Below are 27,076 nucleotides of genomic sequence, written 5' to 3'. Positions count from 1 at the left end.
ACACTCAGAAATCCCCTGCTGCCTCAGTTCCTCTGAGCTTTGATCAGGTTGACGAAGTGGGCTCTGTGTTCTAGAGTCCTCGTCCCCTCAGGCTCTTACACTCTCTGCCTCCTCTCTCCCGCATCCTGGGAGAGATCTGATGGAGGCCTCAGTGTTCCAGGGCCTCTCATTCTCTGAATCTGAATGGCGTCTGGATGTGGGTCTTTGTATTTGTTCCCATCTACTACAGAAGAAAGGTGTTTGTTGTTATTTTGTTTGGTTTTGGTTGGTTAGTTATGGTTTTGGTTTGGTTTAGTTTAGTTTAGTTTTTCCAGTCAAGGTTTTTCTTTGTAGCCTTGGATGTCCTGGAACTCACTTTATAGACCAGGCTAGCCTTAAACTCTGCTCGTCTCTGCTTCCGAATGCTGGGATTAAAGGCATGCACAGTATTAAAAACTAAAGCCAGGAAGATTCTTTATAATGGCTAAGCAAGGCACTTACGTGTAGGGCAGAATGTCTTTTTATTTCGCTCGCGCTCTCTCTCTCTCTCTCTCTCTCTCTCTCTCTCTCTCTCCCTCTCTCTCTCTCTCTCTGAACAGTAGTAGTTGGTTTTTACCCTAGATCCTCTGGTCCTTGGTTACCCAAGCAGTATTGGGTACAGTTCCATCTCATGGAGTGGCCTTCAGCCAAGTCACACACTGGTTGATCAGTTCTGTACGCTTTGTGCCACCACTGTCAATCCCACACTGTGGCTGGGTTGGTGTTTACATTTCATTTAGTAGCACACAGAGGAAATGACTTGTGTGGGTGTTGTCTTCAGCCATAGCGCCTTGCTGTCAGTTGCTGGATTGCGCCTACAGTCTTGGCAACAGCCTGGGGTGTTTGGAGGTCCCCAGGGCGTCCCTTTGGTCAATAACTCAATTAGCATGAGCCAATATTGTGACTGGAAGCTCCATTTGGTAACAAGAGATGGCCAGTTGGGCTCTGTCTTCCCAATTATTTGGCAATTTCCATTACATCTCCTCTTATATATGTATGCACTTTAGGACGCGTCTACTGTGTTAGGGTTCCATATGACTCCTCAAATGACCATTAATTTAAGTTGTCTCTCTCCGTATTTCCTCCCTTGTCCCCGTCTCTCCTCTTGGTCCTCCTGTTCCCTCCTGTTCCAGCCCCACCATCCATCCATAACTATTGTATTCCCTTTCCTAATGAGACCTCTCTGTGCCACTGCGCCCCCCGCCCCCTACTCTACCCTACCCTCTGTGCTCCTATGGAATGCAGCTTGGCTATCACTGACCTAACAGCCAATGTCCACACACAAGTGAAAACATGCCATATTGTTCTTTCCAAGTCTGAGTTAGCTCATTCTGTATGATTTTTTAAAATTCCATTTACCTGCAACTTTTATTGTTTCATTTCCTTATCAGCTAAGAAATATTCCATCGTGTAAATGTACCACATTTTCTTTATCCATTTTCCTATTGAGGAACATCTAAGCTGTTCCCAATTTCTGGCTATTATAAAAAAAAAAAACCAAAAAACAAGGGGGCTGGAGAGATGGCTCAGGGGTTAAGAGCACTGACTGCTCCTCCAGAGGTCCTGAGTTCAAATCCCAGCAACCACATGGTGGCTCACAGCCATCTGTAATGGGATCCGATGTCTTCTCTGGTCTGAAGACAGTGACAGTGTAGTAATATACATAAAATAAATAAATCTTTAAAAAACAAACAAACAAACAGCAAAGAACATGGTTGAGCAAGTGTCTCTATGTTAGGATGAATCTATGGACCTTTGGATCTATGCCCAAGAGTGGCTTACAGCTAGATCTTGAGAAAGATCAATTCCCATCTTACTGATTTCATGGTGGTTGTACAAATCTGCACCAACACCAGCATTGGACCAGTGTCCCCTTACTGCACTTCCTCACCAGTGCGAGCTGTCACTTGTGCTACTGACCTTAGCATTCGCACAGGTGTGAGACAACATCTTAACGTGGTTTGGATTTATATGTCCCTGATGACTACACTCGGGTTGTTGAACATCTGTTTGTTTCTTAGCCACTTGAGTTTTCTCTTTAGAGAGTTCTTATTTAGATCTATATCCCATTTTTAAATTGGGTTGTTTTCTGGATATCTAGTTTTTTGAGTTCTTTATATGCTTTGGCTATTAGCCTTCTACAGGATGTGGAGTTGATAAAATCTTTTTCCCATTCTCTAGGCTGTTGGTTTGTCCAAATGATGGTGTCCTTTGCCATGTAGAAACGTCTCGGTTTCATAAGGTCCCATTCATTAATTGCTAATCTTGGTGCCTGTGCTAGCAGTGTTCTGGTCAGAAGTCCTTTCCCGTGCTGATGACCTTCAATCCCATCGGCTTCAGTGTGTTATTGCTTTTACGTTGAGGCCTTTGATCCATTTGGAGGTGAATTTGGGGCAGGGCACAAAGTTGAATTTATTTGTATTCCTCTACATGCAACCATGCAGTTTGACTAGCATATTTGCTAAAGACAATTTTTTGTATTGTCTTTCTGGATTTTTTATTTTAAACTTCAGGGGTTTACATATCGGTCTTCAATTCAATTCCAATGATGGACATGTCTGCGTTTATGCCAATGTCATGCGATTTTTACTACTACAGCCTTTTATATGGCACAGCTTTAAACCAGGCAGGTGGTACTGCAGGAATAGGCTTACTGCTCTGCCTCATTTCAGCTTCCCTGGGCATCTCATGTTTCCACATGAAACTAAAACTGTCCTTTCAGGCTTTGTGAAGAACTGTGTGGAATCTTGACGGGAATCTCTCTAGGTTGCTTTTGGTAGAATGACTATTTATGGATCTTACTGATTCACAGTATGGGAGATCTTCTGATATCTTCTTCAATCTCTTTTTTAAATGACTTGAATGAAACTTTTATTATACAAGTCTCTCACTTGCTTGGCTAGGGCTACCCAAGTATTTTATATTGTTTGAGGCTCTGGTGAAAGTTGCCTCCCGGATTTCTCGGTCCACTTGTCTGTCGTTTGTGGAGAGCTACTGATTTTTGTGAGTTCATATTGTATCCAGCCACTTTGCTGAAAGTGTTTATCAGCTCTAGGAGACATGCTCCTGCCTCCTTTGCTTGTTCTTCTAAGATGTGAAACCTAGGGCGCACTGTCCCATCTGTCACTTCACTCTCACAACTTACGCAGAGTAAATCAAACAAAAGTGGGATGCTGTGTGTCACCCTCCTGTAGATGGCCGCAATACAGCAAAACATTGTACTTCTCAGCTCTGCCTTCATTTCCTTCCATTGATGGCATTCAGGCCTTAGGATCCAGTTCTAAGACCTCTTCCATAAACCTCTAACTCTTTTTCTATGAGCATTGCCACACTGGAAAAGCCTACCCCTGAGAGCTACTTCACAGTGCCTCTAATTATCTTACATACTGTAGGAATGAAGCCTAGGAGCTAAGGGTGAGAACTTCTGCCTCTGAGTGTAATCTCGTGGCTCTCTGCGTCCCTTTCCATGTGGCCCTCCTTTTTTTTTTTTTTTTAAGGTACAATACAAAGTAACAGGTTTTCATGTGACACTTTAAAGGTTCTTAAATTACATTTAATTCTTTATGTTGAGACACACATATTATGTGTGCATGGTGTGCATGTGAAAACAACTTGAAGGGGTTGGTTTTCTCCTCTGCCATGTGAGTCTTCCGGTCATCAAGCTGGGTAGCAAGTACCTTTACCTGCTGAGCTACCTCGGGGCCCCAGGGTGACTTCTGAGGCGTATCTGTCATCGTACCGCAATCATATTATATTCCCCTGGCTACCATCTCTTCCTCTTGCTTCTCCCCAGTAGTGACAGGGTTTCACTATATAGCCTTGGCTGTCCATCTTCTTGCTTTTATGTTGTTTCTATTTACACTTATATTCTGTGTGAGAGAGAGAACAGCCATAATTGTCTGAGGCAACTGTGTGACAGCATCACTTGGTCATCTTTCTTTACTTCCTAAGAACTTTAGTAGGGACACTTTCCTCAGAGCAAGTATTAGACAAGGGACAGGTAAGTAATGTACCTATGTTACACAGCAAGTAAGCAGCAAGGCCATACATACCACACCCATTCCACCCTAAAACCATCTGATAAATTATATAACTTAATGATGACCCATACTTTATCACCATACTCCAATCCCATCTCGATTTTATGACAATGACTTTCATTAATTAATGCAGATTTGAAAAGGTCGTGTCCCCAGAGAAGACTTACACCACAGAACAAGCGTAACATCCTTTCTTGCTACTCTCACGAATTAAGAATGCACCGTCTGGCTTCCCATAAAGCAGGTCCTCTGCCTGTACTCGGTTCACATCCTCCACAAACCAGGTCTTCTCATCATAATGCGGCAGGCTCTCATCGTCCTCATTGATAAAATAGCCTCTAAAAGTTAAATATTCGAAAAGTTATTCTAGCAATCAGTTTTCTTATATCTAAAAGCTAATAAAATGTTGTTTTCGATCTTTATAAAATTAGGTGAATGTTCAGTTTTAAACAACTTTCCTATTTACTATGGTACGAAACCTATAGAACTCGTTCAGTAAGCTAGGACATTTGAATGGCACTGTATGCATCCGGGTTTCACGTGGGTCATTTCTACACTCAAGTGTGTACACTGCATTCTTCAGGCTACTAGTTCAAAAGAGGTGCAAAGGCCTCGATTCTGCTAGAGAGCCTGAGAGCCCACTTCCCTCCCACATGCACAATGGGAGGACCTCCCTGAGGGACTTACCCATCTGTGTCCTCACTCTTGATCCCCAGCCAGGCGTTCAGGCGCCTCTGCCTCACTCCCCTGTGATTGAGCCATCTGCGGAGAGGGAAGACCCATCAGAACTGAAATGCCGGGGCAAAGTCAGTATACTGAAACCAGCTAAGCTTTAACAGACCAGGAACCTCTGACTTCTAGTCTCTAGAAGAGTGGCCAGAGTTTCCCCTAAATTAGTCTCTCAATTACTTTTCCCTCAACTAATACCACAATTTCCCTGCAAAAAAAAAAAAAAAAGAAACAGAAGAGTTCTTGAAATTGGGTGTGTAATCTTATTTTCTTTCTTTTCTTTTCTTGAGGCACACGCATGCTTGCTTCCGCACACAGTGGAAACCCGTGGTCTGAAACAGGGATATGAGAGTGGGGTATAAAACACTTCCTGGGGCTGGAGAGACAGCTTAGTGCTTGAGAGCATACACTGCTCTCTTAGTTCAGTTCCCAGCACCCAAATGGTGGCTCACACTTACAACCCATCTCCAGGGGGATCCACTCTGGCCTCCACGTCCACCTGAAGTCATCTGCATTCATATATATGATTTTAAAATAATAAAAATAAATCTTTTTAAAAATACACTTGCTTACCAGCAGCCCAGGCTTCTTTCTTTAATACTCACTAGTATTGGAAACATCACCTCAAACATCTCTGCCCAAACTGCTTCAACTAAAGCCTGCTCTTTCCCATTTCACCATCTTCAGAACCCCTGGAGAAGTTCATTATTTTATACTTTTACTGTTTGTGCTTGCCCCACACCCACTAAACTATATTGAAGAGATTTCTCTTTTGCTTATGGCCATATTGCCAATGTCTTAAACAGTGCCAGCATATAGATAATCATTGCACAGTAAATATTTGCTGTTAAGAAAATCTTTACAACCCTGGGTTCATCCTAATGTCTGTCACTAACCCCGAGGACATTACATGGCCTGGCATCACCTCTGGCTGTTTAAAGAGACTGATCTGTGAGGACTCTCCCTTCAGTTAACATGGGTTTTGTTTCTGACAATTAGTGAAACTGGAAAAGAGATAGAATGTGACTTAGTCATGATCATCCCAACTGTAGAATTTGTTTTTAGTCTCTAGTGGACTGTATTTACTGTGTGTTTATAAATGTAACTGAGAAGCTGGTTCTTTCTTTCCACCATATGGGTCCTGGGGGTCAGACTCCGGTTACCATGCTCAGAAGTGGGTGCCTTTGTCCATTAAGCATCTCTTTTAACCTCCCCCCCCCCTTTTAAGATAGGGTCTCAGCTTGTCCATGCTAGTGACTGGAGCAGGGCTTAGACTGCTGGATGTTCCTATCTCTACCTCTAAAGTGTTGGGATCACAAATATATGTCACCATGTCAGCAATGATCTAAATTCTACTCAAGGGCTGGAGAGATGGCTCAGCAGTTAAGAGCACTGACTGCTCTTCCAAAGGTCCTGAGTTCAATTCCCAGCAACCACATGGTGGCTCACAATCATCTATAATGAGATCTGGGGTTATCTTCTGGCCTGCAGGCACACATGCAGACAGAAAGCTGTATGATGTATACATAATAAATAAATATTTAAAAAAAGAAACTTAAATTCTACTCAAACTATAAACAGAATTCTCAAGGTTCGATGTCTGGACCATGCTACATCATAAATGGTCTGTATCCTCCTAAAGTTTACATGTTGAAATCTTAATCCCAATATATCACTATTAAAAAAGAGGCAGGATAGAGCCCTCGTTACCAGGACTACTGTCCAAGAGCACCACAATGCTCTTGGTGTACAACACAAATGCAGGCAAAACTCACGCACAGAATGAATAAATCTTTTAAAAAGGGAGAAAAAGAATCGGTTAGGGAACTGCAGAGAGAGCAGCTCAAAGCACAGGCTGCCCAGGTTCCATTCCAGCACCCATACCATGAAGACAAAATACATACACATGAAAACAAGGAAAAAATGTCAAACCATTGTTTTTCACTACTCAAAGGATCTCGAGTACCTACTAAACACACAATTTTTTATTTAAACACAAAATTTCATTTTTTGTAGGCATACATTTTTACATTTGGGAGAAGAGGCATGGCCCTAAATAAAGGTCAGAGTAGTGGGTTGGTGTGATATTGCTTGTATTATAATGCTAAACACTGGCTCTCAAGACCCGGTTACACCAGTGAACAGATCCTTCATGTACACCAAGTGATGCTATGGAAACCTTGCTTCCCAGTTTAACTGTCGCTAGACAGCGAGAGCCTGTGATTGGGCAGTAGAGAGAGAAAGGTGGGGTTTGAGGATCGAGTGGAAGGTTGCAGGTAGAAAGAAGGGAAAAAGAAGAAATGACACCAAGAACGGAGGAGGCCACCATGAGAGGAGATGGACCATAAGCACATGGCCAGGACAAACAGCAAGTAACAAGGGACAATGGCTAGGAGATAAATTACAATAGCTCTAAACTGCCCAATCCAGGATTATGGCTTATAAATAAAATACCCACACTGTGTGTCCTTTACAAAGGCTAAATAGAATGATTAATTCCACTTACAAGTCAAAGAACAATTTACAGAGGTTGGTTTTTTTCTACCATGTAGGTTGCCTGAAGTCAGGTTATCAAGCTTGGTGGTCTTTACTTGCTGAACCATCTTGCCAGCACCCCCCCCCCCGTCTCTCTCTCTCTCTGTCTCTGTCTCTGTCTCTCTCTGTCTCTGTCTCTCTCTCTCTCTCTCTGTCTCTCTGTCTCTGTCTCTCTCTCTCTCTCTGTCTCTCTCTCTCTCTCTCTCTCTCTCTCTCTCTCTCTCTCTCTCTCCCTCTCTCTCTCTCCATCTCTTTAAAACAGTGTTTTGTGTAGTCCAGGCTGGCCTCAAACTTGCTATGTAGTTGAAGCTGGCCTTGAACTCCTCCTGGGCACTGGGACCACAGACATGTATCATTTCTTAAGCATGAAACTCCGTTAAGGAACTGCCTGTTCTATTTATGCCATTCTGGGTTCTCTAACTACTAAAGGGCCCATTCCTAAATCCTTACATATTACCTTCTAGTTTCCAAATTCTCCTCCCATTGATGATATTTCTAGTCCCAGTAATGAACTATTACTGGTGTGTCCTCCCTCAGCATTCAGCCCCAGACTACTCACACGAGGTGCTGGTCTCGGATCTTACGCAGCTGGATCAGGTCAGGCTTGATGCTATTCATTTTTTTATCTATTTCCCGGTTGTCCAAAGCTTGTTTCTTCAAGTCCTGCTCAAGACGCACTTTGCTATCGTGAATCTCACCCAGACGGGATTTCAATTTATCGTAATTCATCATAATCCTGTGAAAATACATGACACATTAAGTCTAAAACATCGACAGAGGCAGGAAGATCATAAAGCACAGACAGGTCCTAACACCTTGTGGGGCTTGTTTGTTTGTGACTGCTTTACACAGGCCTCACTGTGCTATACAGGCTGGTCTTGAATTCTGCGGCTCAAGCAATCCTCTTGCCTCAGCCTCTAGAACAGCTGAGACTATACAGATGGATGCATGCCATTATTCCCAGCCAGGACTGTAGGAGCATGATTACGGTAGTCCAAGTCCTGGGGCTGTATCAGGGGAAAATAAGCCATGTGTCTCTGAGTGAGTTTGCAATTCAGTGGGCATGTTATATTGGGATCAGGACCAAACACTGTGGGAACACTGACAAACACTGCTAAGCAGTATGAGGTATTGAGGAAGACTTCCCATAAAAGGTTATGTCTAACCTAAGGCCTACAGATGGGTGAGAATTAAGACTTTACAGAAATAAAACACATAGACGAGATGGCATTTGGTACCATTAGTATGAATAGCCAGCAGTTCCATATAACATTTGCAACTTGACGGGGTAAAAACAAACAAGACAGAAATGTGTTAATAAAGAACAGTCTAGAGCAGCTCTCTGCTCCCAGACCCGGTGAGAGAGAGACCCAACCGCCTGGTCAGGTGGGCACTCCTGAGGCTGCAGAGCGGAAGAGACCACCAACACTGCTCACCCCTGCCCACATCCCTGGCCCAAGAGGAAACTGTATAAGGCCTCTGGGCTCCCGTGGGGGAGGGCCCAGGAGCGGCAGGACCCCTGCCACAGACACCGCCGGACCCTGAAGGAAACAGACCGGATAAACAGTTCTCTGCACCCAAATCCCGTGGGAGGGAGAGCTAAACCTTCAGAGAGGCAGACAGGCCTGGGAAACCAGAAGAGACTGCTCCCTGCACACACATCTCGGACGCCAGAGGAAAAAGCCAAAGACCATCTGGAACCCTGGTGCACTGAAGCTCCCGGAAGGGGCGGCACAGGTCTTCCTGGTTGCTGCCGCTGCAGAGAGCCCCTGGGCAGCACCCCACGAGCAAACCTGAGCCTCGGGACCACAGGTAAGGCCAAATTTTCTGCTGCAAGAAAGCTGCCTGGTGAACTCAAGACACAGGCCCACAGGAACAGCTGAAGACCTGTAGAGAGGAAAAACTACACGCCCTAAAGCAGAACACTCTGTCCCCATAACTGACTGAAAGAGAGGAAAACAGGTCTACAGCACTCCTGACACACAGGCTTATAGGACAGTCTAGCCACTGTCAGAAATAGCAGAACAAAGTAACACTAGAGATAATCTGATGGCGAGAGGCAAGCGCAGGAACCCAAGCAACAGAAACCAAGACTACATGCCATCATCGGAGCCCAATTCTCCCACCAAAACAAACATGGAATATCCAAACACACCAGAAAAGCAAGATCTAGTTTCAAAATCATATTTGATCATGATGCTGGAGGACTTCAGGAAAGACCTGAACACACTTAGGGAAGCACAGGAAAACATTAATAAACAAGTAAAAGCCTACAGAGAGGAATCGCAAAAATCCCTGAAAGAATTCCAGGAAAACACAATCAAACAGTTGAAGGAATTAAAAATGGAAATAGAAGCAATCAAGAAAGAACACATGGAAACAACCCTGGATATAGAAAACCAAAAGAAGAGACAAGGAGCTGTAGATACAAGCTTCACCAACAGAATACAAGAGATGGAAGAGAGAATCTCAGGAGCAGAAGATTCCATAGAAATCATTGACTCAACTGTCAAAGATAATGTAAAGCGGAAAAAGCTACTGGTCCAAAACATACAGGAAATCCAGGACTCAATGAGAAGATCAAACCTAAGGATAATAGGTATAGAAGAGAGTGAAGACTCCCAGCTCAAAGGACCAGTAAATATCTTCAACAAAATCATAGAAGAAAACTTCCCTAACCTAAAAAAAGAGATACCCATAGACATACAGGAAGCCTACAGAACTCCAAATAGATTGGACCAGAAAAGAAACACCTCCCGTCACATAATTGTCAAAACACCAAACGCACAAAATAAAGAAAGAATATTAAAAGCAGTAAGGGAAAAAGGTCAAGTAACATATAAAGGGAGACCTATCAGAATCACACCAGACTTCTCGCCAGAAACTATGAAGGCCAGAAGATCCTGGACTGATGTTATACAGACCCTAAGAGAACACAAATGCCAGCCCAGATTACTGTATCCAGCAAAACTCTCAATTAACATTGATGGAGAAACCAAGATATTCCATGACAAAACCAAATTTACACAATATCTTTCTACAAATCCAGCACTACAAAGGATAATAAATGGTAAAGCCCAACATAAGGAGGCAAGCTATACCCTAGAAGAAGCAAGAAACTAATCGTCTTGGCAACAAAACAAAGAGAATGAAAGCACACAAACATAACCTCACATCAAATATGAATATAACGGGAAGCAATAATCACTATTCCTTAATATCTCTCAATATCAATGGCCTCAACTCCCCAATAAAAAGACATAGATTAACAAACTGGATACGCAACGAGGACCCTGCATTCTGCTGCCTACAGGAAACACACCTCAGAGACAAAGACAGACACTACCTCAGAGTGAAAGGCTGGAAAACAACTTTCCAAGCAAATGGTCAGAAGAAGCAAGCTGGAGTAGCCATTCTAATATCAAATAAAATCAATTTCCAACTAAAAGTCATCAAAAAAGATAAGGAAGGACACTTCATATTCATCAAAGGAAAAATCAACCAAGATGAACTCTCAATCCTAAATATCTATGCCCCAAATACAAGGGCACCTACATATGTAAAAGAAACCTTACTAAAGCTCAAAACACACATTGCACCTCACACAATAATAGTGGAAGATTTCAACACCCCACTCTCATCAATGGACAGATCATGGAAACAGAAATTAAACAGTGATGTCGACAGACTAAGAGAAGTCATGAGCCAAATGGACTTAACGGATATTTATAGAACATTCTATCCTAAAGCAAAAGGATATACCTTCTTCTCAGCTCCTCATGGTACTTTCTCCAAAATTGACCATATAATTGGTCAAAAAACGGGCCTCAACAGGTACAGAAAGATAGAAATAATCCCATGCGTGCTATCGGACCACCACGGCCTAAAACTGGTCTTCAATAACAATAAGGGAAGAATGCCCACATATACGTGGAAATTGAACAATGCTCTACTCAATGATAACCTGGTCAAGGAAGAAATAAAGAAAGAAATTAAAAACTTTTTAGAATTTAATGAAAATGAAGATACAACATACTCAAACTTATGGGACACAATGAAAGCTGTGCTAAGAGGAAAACTCATAGCGCTGAGTGCCTGCAGAAAGAAACAGGAAAGAGCATATGTCAGCAGCTTGACAGCACACCTAAAAGCTCTAGAACAAAAAGAAGCAAATACACCCAGGAGGAGTAGAAGGCAGGAAATAATCAAACTCAGAGCTGAAATCAACCAAGTAGAAACAAAAAGGACCATAGAAAGAATCAACAGAACCAAAAGTTGGTTCTTTGAGAAAATCAACAAGATAGATAAACCCTTAGCCAGACTAACGAGAGGACACAGAGAGTGTGTCCAAATTAACAAAATCAGAAATGAAAAGGGAGACATAACTACAGATTCGGAGGAAATTCAAAAAATCATCAGATCTTACTATAAAAACCTATATTCAACAAAATTTGAAAATCTTCAGGAAATGGACAATTTCCTAGACAGATACCAGGTATCGAAGTTAAATCAGGAACAGATAAACCAGTTAAACAACCCCATAACTCCTAAGGAAATAGAAGCAGTCATTAAAGGTCTCCCAACCAAAAAGAGCCCAGGTCCAGACGGGTTTAGTGCAGAATTCTATCAAACCTTCATAGAAGACCTCATACCAATATTATCCAAACTATTCCACAAAATTGAAACAGATGGAGCCCTACCGAATTCCTTCTACGAAGCCACAATTACTCTTATACCTAAACCACACAAAGACACAACAAAGAAAGAGAACTTCAGACCAATTTCCCTTATGAATATCGACGCAAAAATACTCAATAAAATTCTGGCAAACCGAATTCAAGAGCACATCAAAACAATCATCCACCATGATCAAGTAGGCTTCATCCCAGGCATGCAGGGATGGTTTAATATACGGAAAACCATCAACGTGATCCATTATATAAACAAACTGAAAGAACAGAACCACATGATCATTTCATTAGATGCTGAGAAAGCATTTGACAAAATTCAACACCCCTTCATGATAAAAGTCCTGGAAAGAATAGGAATTCAAGGCCCATACCTAAACATAGTAAAAGCCATATACAGCAAACCAGTTGCTAACATTAAACTAAATGGAGAGAAACTTGAAGCAATCCCACTAAAATCAGGGACTAGACAAGGCTGCCCACTCTCTCCCTACTTATTCAATATAGTTCTTGAAGTTCTAGCCAGAGCAATCAGACAACAAAAGGAGATCAAAGGGATACAGATCGGAAAAGAAGAGGTCAAAATATCACTATTTGCAGATGACATGATAGTATATTTAAGTGATCCCAAAAGTTCCACCAGAGAACTACTAAAGCTGATAAACAACTTCAGCAAAGTGGCTGGGTATAAAATTAACTCAAATAAATCAGTTGCCTTCCTCTATACAAAAGAGAAACAAGCCGAGAAAGAAATTAGGGAAACGACACCCTTCATAATAGACCCAAATAATATAAAGTACCTCGGTGTGACTTTAACCAAGCAAGTAAAAGATCTGTACAATAAGAACTTCAAGACACTGAGGAAAGAAATTGAAGAAGACCTCAGAAGATGGAAAGATCTCCCATGCTCATGGATTGGCAGGATTAATATGGTAAAAATGGCCATTTTACCAAAAGCAATCTACAGATTCAATGCAATCCCCATCAAAATACCAATCCAATTCTTCAAAGAGTTAGACAGAACAATTTGCAAATTCATCTGGAATAACAAAAAACCTAGGATAGCTAAAGCTATCCTCAACAATAAAAGGACTTCAGGGGGAATCACTATCCCTGAACTCAAGCAGTATTACAGAGCAATAGTGATAAAAACTGCATGGTATTGGTACAGAGACAGACAGATAGACCAATGGAATAGAATTGAAGACCCAGAAATGAACCCACACACCTATGGTCACTTGATTTTTGACAAAGGAGCCAAAACCATCCAATGGAAAAAAGATAGTATTTTCAGCAAATGGTGCTGGTTCAACTGGAGGGCAACATGTAGAAGAATGCAGATCGATCCATCCTTATCACCCTGTACAAAGCTTAAGTCCAAGTGGATCAAGGACCTCCACATCAAACCAGACACACTCAAACTAATAGAAGAAAAACTAGGGAAGCATCTGGAACACATGGGCACTGGAAAAAATTTCCTGAACAAAACACCAATGGCTTATGCTCTAAGATCAAGAATCGACAAATGGGATCTCATAAAACTGCAAAGCTTCTGTAAGGCAAAGGACACTGTGGTTAGGACAAAACGGCAACCAACAGATTGGGAAAAGATCTTTACCAATCCTACAACAGATAGAGGCCTTATTTCCAAAATATACAAAGAACTCAAGAAGTTAGACCGCAGGGAAACAAATAACCCTATTAAAAAATGGGGTTCAGAGCTAAACAAAGAATTCACAGCTGAGGAATGCCGAATGGCTGAGAAACACCTAAAGAAATGTTCAACATCTTTAGTCATAAGGGAAATGCAAATCAAAACAACCCTGAGATTTCACCTCACACCAGTGCGATTGGCTAAGATCAAAAACTCAGGTGACAGCAGATGCTGGCGAGGATGTGGAGAAAGAGGAACACTCCTCCATTGTTGGTGGGATTGCAGACTGGTAAAACCATTCTGGAAATCAGTCTGGAGGTTCCTCAGAAAATTGGACATTGAACTGCCTGAGGATCCAGCTATACCTCTCTTGGGCATATACCCAAAAGATGCCTCAACATATAAAAGAGACACGTGCTCCACTATGTTCATCGCAGCCTTATTTATAATAGCCAGAAGCTGGAAAGAACCCAGATGCCCTTCAACAGAGGAATGGATACAGAAAATGTGGTACATCTACACAATGGAATATTACTCAGCTATCAAAAACAACGAGTTTATGAAATTCGTAGGCAAATGGTTGGAACTGGAAAATATCATCCTGAGTGAGCTAACCCAATCACAGAAAGACATACATGGTATGCACTCATTGATAAGTGGCTATTAGCCCAAATGCTTGAATTACCCTAGATCCCTAGAACAAACGAAACTCAAGACGGATGATCAAAATGTGAATGCTTCACTCCTTCTTTAAATGAGGAAAAAGAATACCCTTGGCAGGGAAGGGAGAGGCAAAGATTAAAACAGAGACTGAAGGAACACCCATTCAGAGCCTGCCCCACATGTGGCCCATACATATACAGCCACCCAATTAGACAAGATGGATGAAGCAAAGAAGTGCAGACCGACAGGAGCCGGATGTAGATCGCTCCTGAGAGACACAGCCAGAATACAGCAAATATAGAGGCGAATGCCAGCAGCAAACCACTGAACTGAGAATAGGTCCCCTATTGAAGGAATCAGAGAAAGAACTGGAAGAGCTTGAAGGGGCTCGAGACCCCAAAAGTACAACAATGCCAAGCAACCAGAGCTTCCAGGGACTAAGCCACTACCTAAAGACTATACATGGACTGACCCTGGACTCTGACCCCATAGGTAGCAATGAATATCCTAGTAAGAGCACCAGTGGAAGGGGAAGCCCTGGGTCCTGCTAAGACTGAACCCACAGTGAACTAGTCTATGGGGGGAGGGCGGCAATGGGGGGAGGGTTGGGAGGGGAACACCCATAAGGAAGGGGAGGGGGGAGGGGGATGTTTGCCCGGAAACCGGGAAAGGGAATAACACTCGAAATGTATATAAGAAATACTCAAGTTAATAAAAAAAAAAAAAAGAAATGTATATAAGAAACACCCAACTTAATAAAGATGGGGAAAAAAAGGAAAAAGAGAAAAAAGAAATAATATTGGTTATTTTAGGTACCAAATAATTTAGGTAAAACCTTTAGCACACAATGAGTATCCAGTTCCTGATAACTACTTTTGTGGGGATTATTAAATAGTATTTCCAACATTATTTTAGAGTACTGATTTTTATATGTTTTATGGGTGCTCTTAGTTTTGAATATTTTAAATTTTCTTTTGACACATTATCTGTATTTATTTAGATCATTATTTAATGATTTGATCCATTATCTAATTAGTTTAGTTAGCCTTAGTATCTCTTCAAACTCATTTTTTCTGTGTTAGGAAATTATGACCTCTTCGAGTCATTTTGAGGCATGTAAGTTGTTGGAGAATGTAGTTAATTTATTGTGCTATTGGATGCTAAAAAGTCAATTCTCAAATCCCGTCTCCGGAAGACTGTGAATCTTGTCTTCGCAGTTATGTTTAGCATGCATTCAGGGATATTAGTTGTCTAGGTAATGATGCAGAATGACTTTTAATATATACCAAGGATCTTTCCTTTTAAAGGATAGATATGTTGCAGGCTGGAGAGTTGGTTCAGTGGTTAAAATCACTCACTGCTTGAGGAGAACCTAGGCTTGTTTGCAAGTACCCATATGGAGGTTTGAAAGCACATCTAACTCCAGTTTCAGAGGATCCTATGCCTTCCTCAGTTACCACAGACACCAGCACACATATACATGCATGCAGGAAAGCACTCATACATGTAAAGTAAAATAAATCTTTAAAGGAAAAACAACAAAGTGGAGAGTTTGGTTAATGGTTAAGGAGTACTTGCCGCTCTTACAGAGGACCCGAGCTCTCTTTCCAGCACCCACAAAGCAGTTCACGACCATCTATCTATAACTGCAACTTTGCAGACTCTGATGCACTCTCCTGGCCTCTGTGAATATGTGTGTTGCACAGACATATATGCAGGCAGAACATTCATATACAGAAAATTAAAATAAATTAATTTATTTAATTTAATTTAAACATTTATTTTCTAGACTTTGCTTCGTATATTTTTGACGGTCGCTGAATCTTAATTTATTTAAAATATTATAATTGTGGTTAAACTATGTCATGAGGGTACATTTTCCCAGTAGGATTACTTATATATGAATATCTGAAATAAACTTTTTATAAGACAAAAAAAAAAAAAAAAAAAAAAAAAAAGAACAGTCTAGGGGCTGGGGATTTAGCTCAGTGGTAGAGCACTTACCTAGGAAGCGCAAGGCCCTGGGTTCGGTCCCCAGCTCCGAAAAAAAAAAACAAAAAAAAAAAAAAAAAAGAACAGTCTATTTCAGTATTGTCTGAGGTATTAAATACACTCACCGCTCAATCTCCTTCTCATTCCCCTCTCTGCGAAACCGCTCAATATAGTCTTTACTGTGTTGTTCTTGGGTATGACACTGCTCCTCAAATATTTTAATCGTTTCATTAAAGGCTTCAATGGCAGTTCTCTTCATTTGTATTTCCTACAGGAGAAAGAAGAAACAATATACAAATTTAAGGGCCTAACTCTGGTTCAGTGTACTTCTCAGAAAAGTAATGATTGTGTAAAAACTTCCAGAGGGAATAGTGCCAATTCCCATGGGCCAAGCATAATCAAACCACCACAGATGGCGATCCTGAGTACTTACAGTTCTAGGAATTTTCACTGGTAGGGTAGTTTTTCTATGTCTCATATTTACTAATTTCAATGAATGGTTATTAAGAACACACTACACTGGGAGTACTACCTGATAGATGATAAGAGAATTTATGAAACTGAGGCCTCTCACCCAGAACATGGATGACTCTGAATACCTGATCCTCCTGCCTCTGTCTTCCAAATACTGAGATACAGGCATTTATCACTATGCCTGGCCAATACATTCAACTTTTTAAACAAAGATGCCAACCAGGCCTTACTGAGATGATGGCATCTGTCTGGGCAGAGTAGGAGGAAGTAAGAGGCTTAGTCAGGTTCTTAAAAAGTTTTTGAGGCAAACAGAAAGCCAATGACGTAAACACTGCAAGGTGGAAAGCAGGTGTAGTAAATTCAAGAACCATAAAGCTAGGGGAGATGCAGTACAGTGAACTGTTCTAAGAAGTAACGTCAGACTGAGGAGACAGCTCAGTGAGAAGGAGCATCTGACACCAAGCTTGATGGCCTGAGTTTGGTCCCAGGACTCACATGATAAAAGAAGAGAACCAAGTCCTGAACGCTGTCCTCTGACTCCACAAACGCTGTGGTACACACACACGCACTCACACACACACAAAAGAAGAAATAAAAATGTAATAAAAAAACATTAAGCTGGGTGGTGGTGGCGCACACCTAGATCCCAGTGCTAGAGAGGCAGAGGCAGGTGGATCTCTAAGTTTGAGGCCAGCCTGGTCTACAGAGTGAATTCCAGGACAGCCAGAGATATACAGAGAGACCCAATCTTGGGAAAAAAGTTATTAATGAAATAAGGTTAGAGCTAGGCATAGTAACACATTTATAATATAATGGATGAGATGGAGGCAGGAGGATGAGGAATTCAGGCTTGCCTCAAGTACATAATGAGTTCAAGTATATAATGAGCCTAGGTTACAGTGGACTGTCTTTTAAAAAGAAGGGGCATATATGTAACCAAACTCCTTTTTTTTTCCATTTAGAGAATCCTGACTAATAATAGAGTTTGGGGAATGGTTTTTCTGTTTTGTTTTGTTTTTTTTTTCTTTTTCGGAGCTGGGGACCAAACCCAGGGCCTTGCGCTTGCTAGGCAAGCGCTCTACCACGTTTTATTTGTTTTTTAATGCTACTTTTTTTTTTTTTTTTTGGTTCTTTTTTTTTTCGGAGCTGGGGACCGAACCCAGGGCCTTGTGCTTCCTAGGTAAGCGCTCTACCACTGAGCTAAATCCCCAGCCCCTTTTAATGCTACTTTTAAACAAAGGAGTAAGTCTGTGGCAATAGCTTGGTCAGTAAAGTACTCGACACACAGGCTGAAGACCTGAATTTGTTTCCCAGAATCCACAAATAAAAGACAGGCATAGGGTGGTGGAGGGATGCTTAGAAGTTAAGAGCACTGGCTGCTCTTCCAGAGGTCCTGAGTTCAATACTCAGCAACCACACGGTGGCTCACAACCATCTGTAAGAATCTGGTGCCCTCTTCTGGCCTTCAGCCATATATGCAGGCAGAATGCTGTATACATAATAAATCCATCTTAAAAAAAGAGACAGGCAGTGATGTGCTTGTGATCCTACTGCTGGAGAAGTAGAGACAAATGAACTCCTAAGGCTCACATGCCAGCCAGCCTTGTCGACTGGACCAACCTCACAACAAAGAGGACAGTGCCAGGTGACCAACACCAGAGGCTGACCTCTGTACGCCATTCACTCACTGAAATATAGACACAAAAAACCTGTGTTTTACAACCCTGGCTGATAAGTTGAAAGCTGGTTTAGGAGAGGAGAATGTGGAGGATACGGGTAAGAATATCAGTTAGGAGGCTTCCGCAGTGTTTAAGGCTTTATGGACAACTTCCTAGAAGGCACTGCTGGGAGGAGGTGAAATCTTTAGGAAGGAGAACCCACTGGAAGGAAGGAAGTTAGGTCACTGGAAGCATGCTGTTGAAGGAGTTATGGAAACCCTGGCCCTCTCCCGCTCTGATACTACCCTGAAACACCTAAAACTGTGAGCCAAAGGAGACGTCTCCTCCTCAAGGCTGATCCTCTCAAGCGTTTTGTGCTGTCTGTGTGATATGTCTCACTATGGAGCCCGAGATGGCCCTGGACTGGCAGGCCTGAAATTCAGACGTGCCTGTCCCAGCCTCCCTAGCGATGGGACTAAAGGTGTGCACACCACACCCAGCCGTCAAGTATTTTGTCACAGCAACATAAAAATCAAAAACACCAGACAAGAAAGTAGGCTAGCTTTAGACCAAGGTGTTAGTAGTAAAAGTAGTGAGAAACATGTAGATTCTGCACATACACTGAGATAAAATGAACAGGATTTATTTAACTGGTCACGAGCTGTAAGAGTCTACTATAACACTAAGGCTTTATCTGAGTAAGGAGAAAGATGTGACTTTTCTGAACTAATATAGGAAAGCCTACAGGTGAAACCTAACTTAAAATAATACCTGATTTCTGACTGAAAAAATATAGAACTCTAATGGCCAAAATGCTGTGCTGGTCCATTTTTTTATGTGAAAAATCTGATTCCATTTTATCTCTTTTAATTATTAAGAATGATTTTGATTTTTTTTTTTTTTGCTACTTGATTGTTGTGTCAGGAGGTGATTGTTAACCCCAAAAGACCACCAAGGAGCTGATTCTGATGTAATCCCATTAGGGCTTCTTTATTTGAACTTGACCTTGGGTCCTCACACCGTCTCTGATGGTGGAATGGGAAGGGCCAGCCTGAGCCTGTTTCAGGCTCTTATAGAGGCAAGAAGGGTTGTCTATCTTGGCACACATCTGACTGGGGACCGTTATGGCCTTTAACATAATTGGCTGGTGTTGGGGGTCAAACCATAAACTTCTGTTTTCCTCCTGATGGTGGTTGTTAGGACGTGGAGTGCCAGGGGGAGGCTTGTAACCTGGAGGTGCAGATTTGTTGGGGAGTAACCTGGAAACTGGTGTTAGGTGCCAGTTTCTTAGTTAACTCAAGTTCAACCTTAAGTCAAGTTCTCTAAAATGAAGTCTGAACCCAAAAGATCTGGTCTCTCAGGTATTTGTGCTGCTCTGTCTTGTATGCCTTTATGCATATGTGTATTTAATATTAATGGGTTTCTCATACATTACATCCTATTCTCTGGTGGGATGAGACAAGTGAGATTTACCCTAAGTACTGCTTTTTAGATTCCATTTTGATCATAAAGTGAAATTAAGTTCAAGTTCCCAGGCTCTCAGGGAGTGGGGAACTTTCCAGATTAGTCAACTTCCTTCTCATTCTTCTTCTGTCCCCCAAAACATAATGATTGTTCTTAACCAGGACAAGAACAAATGATTCTGGTTGATGAAAAGTTGTAACTGTACCTTGGCATAGATACTGTCTTAGATCGGGTTTCAAATATGTGTAGAGACACCGTGACCAAGGCAACTCTTATAAAGGCAAACATTTAATTGGGGCTGGTTTAGTTTCAAAGGTTTAGTCCATTAGCACCATGTCAGAAAACATGGCACCGTGCAGGCAGACTTGGTGCTGGAGGAGCCAAGAGTTCCACACCTGACCCCAAGGAAGGCAGGAGGAGATTGTCTTCTGGACTGGACAGAACCCTGAGCATACATAGGAAGCCTTAGGGCCCATCACAGGGACACGGTTCCTCCAACAAGATCACACCTTCTAATAGTGCCACTCCCTATGACCTAGCATTCAAACACATCAATTTATGGTGGCCGGACATATTCCAACTACCACAGATGCCTATTGGACTTCATTATTTTTCTGCTTTACTAAGGTGAATGTTCAAAGACATAGTCAGCTCTCAAGTCTGTGCTGTTGTCCCTGGCTGGTCAGTTTTGCTGCCTAATTCAAATAAAGATCTTGCTTTCCTAGACTCTTGTGACTGGTTGGATTGTTTTGGATTTTTGGACCCCAATCCCTCCACTCTTCTAAGTTCCTCCCTCATATCTCCCCTCTCTCCAAGATCTTCTCCTCAGTTTCCCTTCAAAAAAGAGCAGGCCTCCTAGGGATATCAACTGGACATGGCATAACTTACAACAGGACAAGGCCTAAATGAAGCATAGTTTTTATACACTGTGTAAAGTTTACACTTGTGTTGTTCAAATGCTGAGTTCTCTGCCCTCGTATAGCTAGGCTCAACTCTGACTAGACTCATAACTTAAGATAACCCATTTATTTTAATCTACATTCTGCCATGTGGCTGGTTACCTGGTTACCTGTACTCAGGTGCCATGAGTCCATCTCCTCATATCTCCCCTGGGCTCTCTCCCAGAATCCTTCCTCTCTCCCAATTATCTCACCTCTATGTTCAGCCTAAGACATAAGCCATAGGCTTTTTAATTGGCAGGTGATACAACCATACAATATAGAAGATATTCTCTCTATACCAAAACCCTCATATTAAGGCTGGACAAGACAACACAGTAGGAGGAAAAGGATCCCAAAAGCAGGCAAATGAGTCTACTCCCAACCTTTAGGAGTCCCACCGAATGCCAAGCTGTATAACCATAATGTATATGCAAAGGGCCTAGTTCAGAGCCATACATGATCCGTGTTACTGTTACTTCAGTCTCTATAACCCCTATGAGGCCTGCGTAGTTGATCTGTGATCTGTGTTCTCATGGTGTCTTCAACCCCTCTGGCACCTATGAGAGTGATCCTAGCAAAGACTCCTCCTAGTCGTGGGGGTACAGAGACTGAACTTGCCATCTTTAATTACCAAGCAAGGCTTCTAGCAGTGGGACTGGGACATCAACCCCGCTACAAAACTTTCAACCTGCAATTTGTCCAGCCTATAAGATGTACTGGGGTAATGGTGACACAGGTCTTGTGGGAATGCCCAACCAATCACTGGTCCAACTTGAGGCACACACCATGCGAGGGAGCCCATGCCTGATACTGCCCAGACAGCCAGGAACTAGAGATTGGACAGCCTAGAGACTCAGGATAGAACCAATCACACACTGGAAAAAAGTGTCAATGAAATGATTCCTAATAATATTCTGCTATCCTCACAGATTGGTGCCTAGCCCAACTGCCATCAGAGAGGCTTCATCCAGCAACTGAAAGGAGCAGATGCAAAGACCCACAGCCAAACACTAGGTGGAGCAAGGGGAACCCCACAGAAGAGGGGGAGGAAGGACTAAAGGAGCATTAAGGACGTGTTTCTTTTTATGTGTGTGCTTAGTGTCTAGACCTTTACTTCAAGTTTCAGTGTCTTCTGAAACCAGTGTCACTTTCAGATGACTAGACCTTTACTTCAAGTTTCAGTGTCTTCTGAAACCAGTGTCACTTTCAGATGAAATGGCTATGATGAGGTACTGAGAGATTTACAGACCGACTCCATTAAAGTGGTCAATATCACATGGACAGTGAAGTGGTCATTCATAATATAAGGCTTTATAATTAGTAAATTAGGGGATTTTTCTTCCAGGGCTTGAGATCAAAACCAGGAAGCAACAAATGCTGAACAAGGCTTCTATCGGCGAGCTAGACCTGCTCTTTTATTTTCTATGATGTGAAAGGAAAATGAAGAGAAGAGGCATTATAGGCATTAAACATAAGTAAATGTAATCTTGGACAATATATAACGAAACATAGGGTTAGGGCATGTTGGCATACACTTTTAGTATTATTAGCCCTTGCACTTAAGAGGTAGAGACATATAGATCTCCATGAGTTCAAGGTTAGTCTGGTCTACACAGTGAGTTCTAGATATTCAGGGCTATATGATAGCCTGTCTCAAAAAGGAAGGGGGCAGGTTGGGACAGAGATGCATAGTAGTAGTGTTTATGTAATATTACAAATATTACAAAGATTTTAGCTGTAAATTAACCCAATTACATACCTAATAGACATAATAAGGAAAGGAACACTCCACACAGCAAGAATAGAATAAAGGTAATTCTTTTTTTTTTTTTTCTTTTCTTTTTTTCGGAGCTGGGGACCGAACCCAGGGCCTTGCACTTGCTAGGCAAGCGCTCTACCACTGAGCCAAATCCCCAACCCCATAAAGGTAATTCTTAAATAAAACTATAATATTCCAAATATTATATCCAAAATATATCACATTAAGCCACAAAACAAGTTTTTTTAAAGTTTTAACTTAATGGAGTACTACTCAGCTATCAAAAACAATGACTTCATGAAATTCATAGGCAAATGGATGGAACTAGAAAATATCATCCTGAGCGAGGTAACCCAATCACAGAAAGACACACATGGTATGCACTCACTGATAAGTGGATATTAGTCCAAAACCTACAATTACCCAAGATACAATCCACAGAACACAGGAAGCTCAAGGAGAAGGATGACCAAAATGCGGATGCTTCCCTCCTTCTTAAAAGGGGGAACAAAAATATCCATAGCAGAGGATAGGGAGGCAAAGTGTGGAGCAGAGACTTCAGGAACAGCCACTCAGAGCCTGCCCCACATGTGGCCCGTACATACACAGCCACCAAACTAGATAGATGGACGAAGCTAAGAAGTGCAGGCTGACAGGAACTGGATATAGCTGTCTCCTGAGAGACACAGTCAGAGCATGTCAATACAGAGGCGAATGCTAGCAGCAAAACACTGAACTGAGAACGGGGTCCCCGCTGGAGGAATTAGAAAAAGGTCTGAAAGAGCTGAAGGGACTTGCAACCCCAGAAGAACAACAATGCCAACAACCAGAGTTTCCAGGGACTAAACCACTACCCAAAGACTATATGAGTGTTTGGCACACATGTACACACATGCACCACATTTGTGCCCAGTGCCAAACGCTCTAGCTCAGGAGAGGACATCAGACTCCCTGGCAGTATAGTGAAAAATGTTGTGAACCACCACTGAGCATTGGGAACCAAACCCAAATATTTTGCAAGAACCAGTATCCTTACCTGGCTGCAGTGGTGTATGCCTTTAATCCCAGCACTCTGGAGGCAGAGGCAGGCTAGCCTGATCTACAGAGCAACCTCCAGGACAGTCAGGGCTACATAGAGAAAAATGGTCTCAAAACAAAACAGAACAACAAAAACAAGTGCTCTTAAAAAATGCTGGGCCACCTCTCTTTATTAAAACCTCAGGTTTTCATAAAATGTAAGACTACAATCATACAGAGGACCTTCTCTGACCCACAAGGAAAAGAAAGTAGAAATCACAGAAGAAAAGTCAGAGGCACACAGTAATTAAATAGCACGCTCTGAAATAACTAACGGTTCAAAAGTGTTGAAGGCCAGGCATGATGGTGTATGTATCCCTTATCTCAGAAGCCTTGTGAATTAGCGGTACACAGATCTCTGTGAGCTCCAGGCTACCCTCATCACAGTGAGGTTCTGGGCTAGGGCTACCTAGTGATGTTCACCTCATAGAATAAGAATAATGTAAAATAAATAAAGAAATCACAGGCAAAATTAGAAAACGTGTTGAGAGACATGAGACCTAAGCACTGCATGAGAACACTCACTACAGGACATGACAAAAGCAAATGTTTACAGAGTGAGGCCCAGGACAAACGATGCTACACAGAGAAACCCTATCTCTAAAAATCAAAATCAAAAACAAAACAGAAGGTTGGTAGGGAGGGACAGTAGTGCAAAGGTTCACTGGGTGTGCTGGTGGGTTCTGTTATCGAGACACGGGTTAGGCGTTCTCAGAGGAGAAAACCTCGTTGAGAACAGCCTGCATCAGGCTGGCCTGTAGGAAGGTCTATGGGACATTTTTAGATTAATAGCTGATATGGGAGGGCCCAGCCCACTGTGAGAAGTACCACCTCAGAGCATGTGTTCCTGGCTAAGAAAGCAGGCTGAGCAAGCCACGGGGAACACGCCAGCAAGCTGCATCCTCCATGGTGTCTGCTTCACTTCCTGCTCTGACTTCCCCTCCTGATGGAATACATCTCTAAGATAAAAATGACCCAAAGAGGGTTGGGGATTTAGCTAGGCAAGCACAAGGCCCTGGGTTCGGTCCTCAGCTCCGGAAAAAAAGAAAAAAAAAAAATGACCCAAAGAAGGGTCTTTCCCATGTTGCTTTTGGTCATGTTCTTTTTCACACCAACAAGAAGTAAGCTGACAGTAGTACGGTAAAAAGGCCCTGGGCCTCAGAACTCAAGACTCCACAAAGCTGTCCTCTGACCTGCAGAAGTGTCCTCATACATACTAATAATCTGTGCTCTCGAATCAACTATATAATTGGATAACATAAGGAACTAAGAAAAAAGTAAAAAACAAACAAAATGCAAAGCTAGCAGGAGGAAGGAAGCAATAACGATGAGAGGAGAAAATCAACAGACAAAGGGGAGACCGCACACCTGTAGTAACAGCACCCAAGGTACAAGTAGAAGTCACAAAGAAACAACAACAAAAACACAAAGAAACAACAACAAAAGAAAGGAAAGAAGGAAGGAGGGACGAAAGGAAGGAAGGAGGGAAGAAGGAAAGGGAAGAAGAGTAAGAAAACGAGATAGAAGGGAGGGGAAATCAAGGAAAGTTTAGTTTAAAGTAAGTATTGTTAAAAGACCCAGAGGGGACTTTACCACCAACTTTATAAAACTAAATGGAAGCCGCTTTAAAGCAGAAGCCTCAGGCTACAAAGATGGCTCTGTGGGTAGAGCATTTATTGTTCTTGCAGATGACCTACTCGATGGCTCACAACCATCTGAACTCCAGTTCTGATGGCCTCTTCCAGCCTCATGAGCACCAGGCATGCATGGTATACCGACATGCACTCAAACACTCAAACACATTCAATAAATAAATAAATGCTTTTTATCTTAAAAAATCACAGAACCAGCTGGGTGAGGTGGCACATGCCTTTAATCCCAGCACTTGGGAGGTAGAGGCAGGCAGATTGCTGAGTTTAAGGCTAGCCTGGTCTACAGAGCAAGTTCCAGGATAGCCAGGGCTACACAGAGAAAGCCTGAGGGTAGGAGGGCTTCCTTTTCCCTTCCTATTCTTCCTTTCTTACTAGAAATATGGTGGTGATGGCTCATGTTTGATGAGGAGAGCACGGGACAGGAAAACCTGAGAATCATGCTGACAGTGGAGCTGCGGAAACAGCCCTGTACTGCCCCTATGGACAAAAATTAATTTCTATCTCAAGATTTTGTCATTTTACTAATTTTATCATTTATAATATTACCTAATTTTAAAAAAAGTTTTTTGGAGACAGATTCCCATGTATCCCAGATGAGCTTCCAACTAGCTACATAGCTGAGGATGACCCTGAATTTCTGATCCTCCTGCTTCCCAGTGGCAGGGATTAAAGACTTGCACCACCACACCCAGTTTTACCTGATGCAATGATAAACCTAGGGCTCTGTGAATGGCAGGAAACAACCCGCACTCCACCAGTCAAGCCACAGTCCTGACCCCATGGGCTAATGCTGACAGACAGCAGAAGATCCAGCCACTACTCAGAATCTAGCAGCACAATACTGCACCAAGACCACTGAACAACAGCCCCACCTGTGACGTCCTGGTGTACTCTTCATACAGCCTATCGTACTCTTTACTCTTCTCCTGGTACTGAGAGTGGAATTCTTGCAGGTTTTTACCTACCGCATCAATGTTATCTTCTTTTACCAACTGATCCTGCAAAGGCAGAAGAAAATAAAGTGAAGCAATGCTACAGACTATGACATGTTTCCCAGGTCTGTTTACACTTAAATTATATTAAACTTTAGAAGTCCTGTTTGATAGAAAGCACCAAAAAATGCTTTGAGTTTATAAAGATTTTGTTTTGTTTTGTTTCCTGAGCCAGGGTCTTAGAAGGTACACGAGGCTGCCCTGGAACTCATAGTGATCCTCTGCCTCTCTAGTGCGGGGACTGAAGGCATGTGCCATCCACCCGGCAGGAAAACACTTTTTAGTTAACGCTAAGATCAGATTTTTAAGTCAGATAAAAATAATATTATAAAAATTAAGAAATATGGGGCTAGAAGAGATGGCTCAGTGCTTAAGGGCACTGGCTGCTCTTCCAGAGGCCCTAGGTTTGATTTCCAGCACCCATGGGATAGTTAACAACCATCTGTAAATCCAATGCCCTCTTCTGGCCTCAATGGGCACCAGGCACATATATACATGCACAGACAGACACACCAGGCAGGCAAAACATTCATACACATTAAGTAAAATATAAAAAAACTTTAAAAAAGAGAAAGAAATGGGGCTGGAGGGGCTGGAGAGATGGCCCAGTGGTTGGGAGTCCTTGCTGCTCTATAAAAGGACTCGAGTTCATTCCCAGCACCCAGAGGCAGCAGTTCACAGCTGCCGGTAACTCCAGCGCCACCAAATGCCATGTCATGATATCTGACCTTTCAGACACT

The 27,076-nt window shown here is 42.3% G+C and overlaps 1 protein-coding gene and 1 long non-coding RNA gene across 9 annotated transcripts in view; one reads left to right on the top strand and one right to left on the bottom strand.

Moving 5' to 3' along the window:
• LOC148005993 (uncharacterized) overlaps positions 1-27,076 on the top strand; it is a 1,435,680-nt gene that overhangs the window by 1,226,450 nt on the left and 182,154 nt on the right. The gene's annotated exons all lie outside the window — the stretch shown is intronic.
• Pik3r3 (phosphoinositide-3-kinase regulatory subunit 3) overlaps positions 1-27,076 on the bottom strand; it is a 122,764-nt gene that overhangs the window by 5,419 nt on the left and 90,269 nt on the right. For 6 of the 8 annotated variants that reach the window (XM_087550901.1, NM_001429916.1, NM_001429917.1 and 3 more), the window contains 5 exon segments: positions 26,217-26,342; positions 16,445-16,587; positions 7,882-8,058; positions 4,746-4,820; positions 4,226-4,396 (listed from right to left, as the gene is read on the bottom strand). In XM_087550901.1, the coding sequence (XP_087407027.1) occupies positions 4,226-4,396; positions 4,746-4,820; positions 7,882-8,058; positions 16,445-16,587; positions 26,217-26,342 (692 nt within the window). 8 annotated transcript variants of the gene reach the window in all.

The sequence above is a fragment of the Rattus norvegicus genome, chromosome 5, assembly GCF_021556685.1.
Source record: "Rattus norvegicus strain SHRSP/BbbUtx chromosome 5, alternate assembly SHRSP_T2T, whole genome shotgun sequence".
In the NCBI taxonomy this organism is placed as follows: Eukaryota; Metazoa; Chordata; class Mammalia; order Rodentia; family Muridae; genus Rattus; species Rattus norvegicus.
Note: the sequence above shows the minus strand (reverse complement) of the source record. Positions and strands in the feature narration are given on the sequence as shown.